General features: G+C 39.0%; 1 protein-coding gene across 1 annotated transcript in view; it reads left to right on the top strand.

Annotated features, from left to right (window-relative positions):
- Positions 1–4,672: 4,672 nt before the first annotated feature.
- Positions 4,673–9,426, top strand: part of LOC117027269 (cytochrome P450 2J2-like) — a 30,953-nt gene continuing 26,199 nt past the window's right edge. Inside the window, exon 1 of the mRNA XM_033114840.1 lies at positions 4,673–4,928. Coding sequence (XP_032970731.1) covers positions 4,719–4,928 — 210 coding nt within the window. The 5' untranslated portion in view covers positions 4,673–4,718. The remainder of the gene's footprint in view (positions 4,929–9,426) is intronic.

Below are 9,426 nucleotides of genomic sequence, written 5' to 3'. Positions count from 1 at the left end.
ACAAGACCTTACATCTGCTACCTACAAGAGACTCTCTTCAGATCAAAAGACACACAGACAGAAAGCAAAGAGACAGGATAACTATATTTCATGAAAATTAAAAAAGAAAAAAAAAAGCTGTGGTAGCAATACTTATAACAGACAAAACAGACTTTAAAACAAAGGCTATGACAAGTGACAAAGAAGGATTCAGTGTTCCCACTTCTGGGTAATTACCCGAAGAAACCCAAACCACTACTTTGAGGGGACATGTGCAGCCATATGCTCTTTGAAGCATTGTTTTCAATGGCCAAGCTGTGGGGGCAGCCTGGATGTCTGTAGATGATTGAATGGAAAAAGAGTAGGTTGTACATCTATACAGTGGAATATTGCTCGGCCATGAAAGGGAATGGATTCTCGCCATCTGTGGTGGCATGCACGGACCTGGAGGGTATTCTATGTGAGACAGCCAAAGACAGATGCAATGTGATTTTGCTTATATGAGAATGTGCAATCTAAAGAAGAAAATAAACAAACAAGCAAACAAACAAAAAGAGAAACAAACTCATAGATACAGAGAACATTTTGATGATTGTCAAAGAAGGGAGTTGGGAATGGATGAAAAAGGGGAATGGATTAAGCAGTACAAATTGGTTGTTACAAAGTAGTCATGGGGATGTAGGGTATAGCATAAGGTGAATATTTTAGGAACTATGTTATGGTGTCAGATGGGTACTAGATTTATTGTGGTGATAGATGGGAGGGGGTTTGGAGGCAGGGAGAAAAAGGTGAAGGGATTAAGAAGTGCAAATTGGTAATTACAAACTAGTCATGGGGATGTAGGGTAAATGATAGGGAATATAGTCAATAATATGGCCATAACTATTTACAGTGCCAGGTGGGTAGTAGTCAGGAGGATCACTGCTTAAATTATATAAATGTATATAAATATATATGTTATACATTATAATGTATATGTTATATATGTACACCTGAAATTAATGTAATACTGAATGTCAACTGTAATTGAAAAGTTAAAAACATGGGGGGTGGGGACAGGTGGGAGGACGGGGATGTGAAGAGGAATAGTTGGTTCAAATTTCCAGGTATAAAATGAATTAAGTCATGGGGAGGTGATACTTGTATACAGCATGGGGAAGACAGTCAATAATGTGATAGCATAGTATGGTGTCAGATGGTTATCACTTCTTTGGGTATGTAAATGTTGAACAACTATGGTGTTATACTGAAACTAATATAATACTGGATGTTAGTTATATTTTAATTAAAATCTTTTTAAAACCTTACTACAAATCTATAGTAATCAAGATTGTGTGGTACTGCCATAAGAGTAGACATATAGATCAATGGAACAGAACTGAGTGTTCAGAAATAAAGCATATAAGAAAGTTCAGGTGATTTTCAACAAGGGTGCCAAGATAATTCAGTGGAGAAAGAATAATCTTTTTCAAGAAGTTGTAATGGGGAGAAGTAGATATCCACATGCAACAAATAAATTTAAACATTTATCTCACACCATATACAAAAATTAACTCAAAAGGAACTAAAATTATAAATCCGAAAGGAAAAATCATCTTCCTGACTTTAGATTTCTTAAATATAACACCAAAATCACAAGTATAACAGGAAAAATTAAAAACTGGAATTCATCAAAATTAAAAACTTTTATTGTACAAACAATACTTTCAAGAAAATGAGGAGACAATCCACAGGATGGTAGAAAATTATTTGTAAATCATATATTTAATAGGAGTCTGGATACAGACTAAACAATACAAAGACAAATAGATCAATTAAAAAATTGGCAAAGAATTTAAATACACATTACTTAAAAGTTCATTATGAATGACCAGTTAAGTATAAAAATATGGTCAATCTCATTCAACATTAGGAAAATGCAAATCGAAACCATAATGAGATACCACTTCACACACACTAGGATAACTGGAATAATACAGATAATAACAAGGGTTGGTGAGGATGTGGAAAAGCTAACTCACATTGCTGGTGGAATTGTGGAACACTTTAAAAAACAGTCTGGCAGATCCTCAAAATGTTAAATATGGATTATATGAGCCAGCCGTTCATTCTTAGGTATATTTATTAGTTTGAGCTGCTATAACAAAATTACCACAAACTGGCTAGCTTATATACAACAAGAATTTATTTCTCACAGTGCTGGAGGCTGGAAGTCCAAGATCAAGGTGCCGACAGATTTGGTGTCTGGCTATGGCCCACGTTCGGATTCACAGACAACACATTCTTGCTGTGCCCTCACATGGTGGAAAGATAAGGGAGCTACTTTAGGCCTCTTTTTTAAGAGCACTAATCCCGTTCAAGACCTAATCACCTCCCAAAGACCCTACCTCCTAATTACTACTCCCGTGGGAGTCAGGATTTTAACATAAAAACTTCGAAGGGACACAAACATTTGGACCATAGCAGTACGTATCCAAGATACCAGAAACATATTTTCACACAAAAATTTGTACATGAATGCTCATAGCAGCATTATTCATAATAGTCACAGAGTGTAAAGAACCCAAACATCCATCAACTGATGAATGACTAAATGAAATATGGTATACATACAAAGGAACATTATTCAGCAATAAAAAGGAGTGAAGTATAGATACATGCTACAACATGGATGAACCTTGAAAACATTATGCTATTTAAGAATCTATTATAAATTTGTACTAACTGGAGAAACAGTTAACCAACTTTACTATTTGGAAGTGCTGAAAAAGCTGTGTGAAAAAGTTAGACGACCTGAACTTTTTACCAAAAACTCACCGCTCTTGCATCACAACAATGCACCAGCTCACACAGCAATGTCTGTGAGGGAGTTTTTAGCCAGTAAACAAATAACTGTTTTCGAATACCCTCCCTACTCACCTGATCTGGCCCCCAATACTTCTTTCTTTACCCGAAGATAAAGGAAATATTGAAAGGAAGACATTTTGATGCTATTCAAGACATCAAGCGTAATACAATGACAGCTCTGATGGCCATTCCAGAAAAAGAATTCCAAAATTGCTTTGAAGGATGGACTAGGCACTAGTGTTGGTGCATAGCTTCCCAAGGAGAGTACTTTCAAGGAGACCGTAGTGATAGTTGGCAATGAGGTATGTAGCACTTTTTCTAGGATGAGTTCGCGAACTTGTCAGACCTCTCGTGTGTGTGTGTGTGTGTGTGTGTGTGTGTGTGTGCATGTGAGTGTGTGTATAAAAGAATATTATTCGGCCATAAAAAAGAATGAAAAGAGTGAAATCTTGTCAGCGTGACAACGTTGGTATATCAAGGGCATTATGCTAAGTGACCTAAGTCAGATAGAGAAAAACAAATAACATACAATCTCACTTATACATGAAAACTTTAAAAATTGGGAAAAAAATAAGCTCATGGATACAGTGAACAGATTGGTGGTTTCTATAGGCAGGGGTTGGAGACCGGCAAAATGAGCAAAAATAGTCAAAAGGTTCAAGTTTCCAGTTATAAGTCCTGGGGATGTAATACACAGCAAGGTGATTATAGTTAATAATGCTGTATTGCATATTTGAAAGTTGCTAAGAGAGTACACCTTAGAAGTTCTCATCACAAAAAAAATTTTGTAACAATATATGGTGACAGAGATTAACTAGACTTGTTGTGGTGATCATTTTGCAATGTATGCAATTATCGAATCATGATGTTATACACCTGAAACTAATATAATGTTATATGTCAGCTACACCTCAATTTTAAAAACTGTGGTGCAATGATAGAACGGTACTTAGCTGTTAAAGTGAATGAACTAACGCCACATGCATCAACCTGGAGAGATCTCAAACACGTAGTACTGAGGTTTTGTTTGTTTTTAAAGCAGTTGTACCATAATTCCATTAAAATAACAGTTACATAAATATTAGTAACATTGTGTGGAGTAAAATAGGAAGATGTAGACTGGAAGAATAAAAGCTAAGCTCTGACCAGTATCTCCCTCTGGACTTTGGAAAGACACTTCCCTTCAGTGTTAATTAGCGCCTGCTAAGAACTAGGGGCAACACTAGGAGCTTTGCTGTAATGATTTTTAATCTCCAAAACAGTTGGAAATACAGGACCTCTTTTAGATGGTTTGCAGACCGGTGATTGATTCAATCATTCTCTACTATTTGGTAGTTAACTTCTCTGTGTCCTCAGCTGCAAGATGGGACTAAGAAAAGCATCTGCCAAATTTTGTCAGAAAGAAGCAATTTATGTAAAGAGGTGACTGAGCTGCCTGGCATATAATGACTGCCCAAGAAATGACAGGTGACTGTTCCCCAGGATCAGTTCAGATCCTTGATCCCTGGCTGAGAAGGAGATTGAAAACTCGGAGCTCAAATGTTTGTGGAGCTCTCTGACATGCATTGAAACCATAAACCCAAGAGCCCCAATGGTCTCAGAGAAAGACTTTCCAAAACTTGTGGGTTCTCCTAGGAATCTAGCGCCTGGCCTCAGTCCTGCACGACGGGTGGCTGACAGGAAGTTCCCAGGGCGCGGTTCTGGGAGGGCCGGGCGAAGTTCAAGGACAGAAAACCGCCAGGCAAGTAGCAGCACGGAGAGGGCGTGACACAGTCGGGGGAGGGGCAGCGCGGGGTGACACTGGGAGTTCCGGCCTTGCTGCAAGCACAGTAACAGAGACGCCAGGATTGTCACCACTTCAGACAGCAGTGGAGTCAGTGGACATCGGAGCCATGCTCGCAGCGATGGGCTGCCTAGTGGCTGCCTTCTGGTCACTCCTCAATCCCCGCACTCTCCTGCTGGGTGCTGTCGTCTTTCTGTTCCTTGCCAATTACTTCAAAAGGCAGCGTCCCAACAACTACCCGCCTGGACCCCCGATTCTGCCTATCATTGGAAACTTCTTCCATATGGGCTTTAAGGAGCCACACCTGTCGCTTCAACAGGTAGGAGCAGGCGGTGGTGCTGAGCTGAGCCCTAAGCCTGACCTGCGGTACAAGGGCCATCCCGGGGCCTGAGGGCAGGAGGATGGTGGCTCTGCCGCTAAATTAGCCATTACCCTGGTGAATCCCGCTTTGAGCCTTGTTGTCCTCACGGTCCGCTGGCGTGATTTCTGAAACCTTCCCTTTCTAGGCGTGAAATATTGTTAACTGTTGGCGATTTAAGTGTGCTAGGCGTGCCACATTCTAATGCATTTCATTGTGTCATGTTAAATATCGGAGCATCCTATGGTGATCTGGTCTCCTTGTCTTCTGTAATACTATTATCCTTCCCAAACACTGTACTTTCCATTTCCCATGTGTAAAATGGTACTACTACTAAATCGTCACCACTTTAAACTGAACTGCTGCCGTCACCACAATTGAGCCCCTCACATTCAGCCTTCTCTCCCTGCAATCCACTCTCTAAAGTAATCCTTTAAAAATGGCATTCCTCAGCTTTCATTTTCTTAGAGCTCCTGGCTGCTAAGTCTCCTTAACAGAGTTCAGACTCCTTAGGGAGCCACGTGGAACCCTTATGACCCAGCCTCTTTCCACTTCTTCATAATCATCTCCCATCAGGGCTCCCTACCTGTGGCCACTCTGAATTCCTTAAAAGTTTTCTCCAACATCCAACATTTTCTCAAAAATCCTCAACTGATTTCCTGCCTCTCTGCACAGGTACCTTGCTAAGACACAGCACTGTGATAGGTGGTTGTGAAGATTAAATAAAACAGTGATGGTCAATATAACATGGCTTATGGTAGGTGCACAAAAAATATTAGTTCCCCTTTCCCCAGAAATGCCTGGAGCACTTTAAACACAAGTCCAGATACGCAAGTGCTGGTGGAGAAGGTTTTATGGCTTTCTGGGAGAAACACCCAATTGGTAACACTAAGTTCCAGGATTAGTCACAGAATTTTAAAGCCAGGCTCCTAAACCTGTACCCTTGTTAAGAAATGTGCCATTTAGTTCCAATATTGGGACATTTTTCTGTTTTCCTTCTGGTAGTGATTGCCAGTTTGATTCCATTACGGTGAGAGGACATACTCAGTATAATTCCAATTTTTAAAAATATGTGAAGTTTGGCTTTATGACCCAGGATACAGTCCCATGCATGCTTGAAAAAAATGTGCACTAGTTATATGCAGATTTTTGACTGAGCAGGAGGTCTGGGCCTCTAACCCTGGGTCATCTGTACTCGGCTGTTGTTGGGCAGTGTTCCTATAAGTTAATTAGACCTTATTGGATGATGGCGTTGTTTAATTGTCCTATATGCTTGCTGACTTCTTATGTACTGATTGTATCAGTTACTAGGAGATTCATGTTGAGGTCTCCAATAATAATTACAGGTTTGTCTATTTTTCTACTCAGTACTGGTAGTTTTTCCTTTATGTACTTGGCAGATCTTTTATTTGGTGCATATGCAATAAAATTGTTAGGTCATCTTGGTGAGTTGACATTATTACATAATATCTCTCTTTATCCCTGGTGATGTTCTTTGCCTGAACTTTACTCTATCTGATATAACATTGCCATATCAGCTCTCTTTTGATTATTATTTGCATGATCTATGTTTCTCCATTGTATTATTTTAACCTACTTATATCATATTTAAAATCAGTTTCTTGTAGCATGTAGATGGATCATTTTTTTTCATTCTGTCAATCTTTCATTTTGTTCTGTTTTAGTGTTTTTTTAAGATTTTTATTAAAAAATATAGCTAACATACAGTATTATATTAGTTTCAGGTGTACACCATAGTTATTTAACATTTATAAATGTTAACTCACTGAAGAAGTGATCACCATAAGTGCAGCAACCATCTGACACCATACTATGCTATCACAATATTATTGACTATATTCCCTGTGCTGTATATTATATCCCTAGGACTTACTTGTTTTATACCTGGAAATATGGACCTTTTATTCCCCTTCACCTTTTCTCCCTTTTGTAATTTTTCAATTACAGTTGACATTCAATATTATTTTATATTAATTTCAGGTGTACAGCATAGTCGTTAGACATTTATATAATTTAAGAAGTGATCCCCCTGAATAGTCAAGTACCCGTCTGGGACTATACATATTAACATAATATTACCATATTATTGACTGTATTCCCTATGATTTACTTTACATTGCCGTGACTATTTTGTAACTAACAATTTGCACTTCTTAATGCCTTAACCTTTTTCACCCTGCCCTCCAACACCTCCCATCTATCATCCAACATATCCAGTATCCACCTGAAACCATACATAGTTATTACAATATTAACAACTATGCTCCTAAGCCTATACCCTACATCCCTATAACTACTTTTTAACAACCAATTTGTACTTCTTAATCCAGTCCCCTGTTTTTTATCCATACCCCAAACTCTCTACCATCTGGCAATCATCAAAATGTTTTCTGTATCTATAAGTCTGTTTCTGTTTCGTTGGTTCATTTTGTTCTTTAGCTTCCATATGTAAGCGAAATCACGTTGCATCTGTCTTTCTCTGTCTGACACTCCACTCAGCACAGTTCCCTCCAGGTCCATCCATACCGCCGCAGATGGCAAGAACCCATTCCCTTCCATGGCCAAGCAATATTCCATTGTATATCTCCCCCACCTCTCCTTTATCCATTCTTCCATTGATGGACACCCAGGCTGCCTCCACATCTTGATCATTGTAAAAAATCCTGCAATGAATATATGGATGCACACATCCCCTTGAAGTAGTATTTTGGGTTTCTATGGATAATTACACGAAAGTGGAATTACTGGGTCATTCTTTGTTTCTTGTTATAGCCTTTGTTTTAAAATCTATTTTGTCTGGTATAAGTTTTGCTACCCCAGCCTTGTGGGTTTTTTTGTTTGTTTCCATTTTCATGAAATATGCTTTTCCCTCTCTTTACTTTCCATCTGTGTATGCATCTTTCAGGCAGCATATGTAAGAGTTTTGTTCTCTTATCCATTCATCTGTCCTATAACTTTTGATTGGAGTATTTAATCCATTTATATTGAAAGTAAGTGTTGATAGATATGTACCTGTTGCCATTTTATTATTCACAATTTTATTTTATTTTTTTCCTTCTTAAAGAAGTCCCTCTAACATTTCTTGTGATATTGGTTTGGTGGTGAGGATCTCCTGTAGCTTTTTCTTGTCTGGGAACCTCTTTATCTGCCCTTCCATTTTAAATGATAGCCTTGCTGTGTAGGGGACCCATGATTGTAGGCCTTTCATCATGTTGAATATTTTGTGCCAATCCCTTGTAGCCGACCAAACTTCTGTTGAGAAATCTGCTAACAATCTTACAGAGTTCCCTTGTAGGTAACTAACTGCTTTTCCCTTGCTGCCTTTAGGATTCTATCTTTGTTTTAACCTTTGCCTTTTTAATAATAATGTCTTGGTGTGGGCATCTTTGGGTTGATATTGTTTGGGACTCTCTGTGCCTCCTGGAATGTATATCTGTTTTCTTTGCCAGGTGAGGAAAGTTTTCAGTCATTATTTCTTCAAATAGGTTCTCAGTCCCTTGCTTTCTCTCTTCTCCTTCTGATGTGAATGTAGTTATGCTTATTGTTGTTCCACAGGTCTCTTAAACTATCCTCCTTTTTTTGGATTCTTTTTTCTTTTTACTGTTATGACTGGGTATTTTATGCTGCCTTGCCTTCTAAATCACTGATTCTATCCTCTGCTTCATCTAGTCTGCTGGTGATTCCTTCTAGTGCATTCTTCATTTCAGTTATCATGTTTTTCACTTCTGACTAGCTTTTTTTTTTATGGTTTCTATGTTCTTTTTTAAGCTTGCTTTATGGTTTCTATGTTCTTTTTTATGCTTGCTGTCTCTTTGTTGAAGTTCTCACTAAATTCCTTGAGGATCTTTATAACCATTCTTTTGAACTCTTTATCTGGTAGTTTTCTTGCCTCCGTTTCGTTTCATTCTTTTTCTGGAGTTTTCTCCAGTTCTTACATTTGAGATGCATTTTTTTTGTTTTTTCATATTGGTTGCCTCTCTGTGTTTGTTTCTATGTGTCAGGTACATCAGCTATGTCTCCCAAATTGGCCACATGGCCTTATGTAGTAGGTAACCTTTGAGCCCTGGCACATTTTCCGTGGTCACCTGCTCTGGGTGCTCCAGGTGTGTCCCTTGTGTGGGTTGTGTGTGCCCTCCTGTTATAGTTGAGCCTTGATGGCTATTGGCATGTAAGTAAGTGGGATAGACACTCAGGCTTATTGTCTGTAGGATTTGGCCCTATCCACAGCATACAACCTGCTATGTGAGGGGCTTATGCCACTGAGTGGAATTTGCCCCAGTACTGTGGTACTTGTTGAGACTGTCTTGATATGTGTGCCATTTGAGGGGCTAATTGGGTGGTGCTCTGCTGTGGCCTGAAGCTAACCTGCAGTTATGTTGGTTCTGGAGCCTCTTGGAGGTGCTCCTGTGCAGGCCGAGTTCACCCACTGCCTGTGACC

This window comes from Rhinolophus ferrumequinum, chromosome 9, assembly GCF_004115265.2.
Source record: "Rhinolophus ferrumequinum isolate MPI-CBG mRhiFer1 chromosome 9, mRhiFer1_v1.p, whole genome shotgun sequence".
In the NCBI taxonomy this organism is placed as follows: Eukaryota; Metazoa; Chordata; class Mammalia; order Chiroptera; family Rhinolophidae; genus Rhinolophus; species Rhinolophus ferrumequinum.
This window is presented reverse-complemented; position numbering and strand designations above follow the sequence as displayed.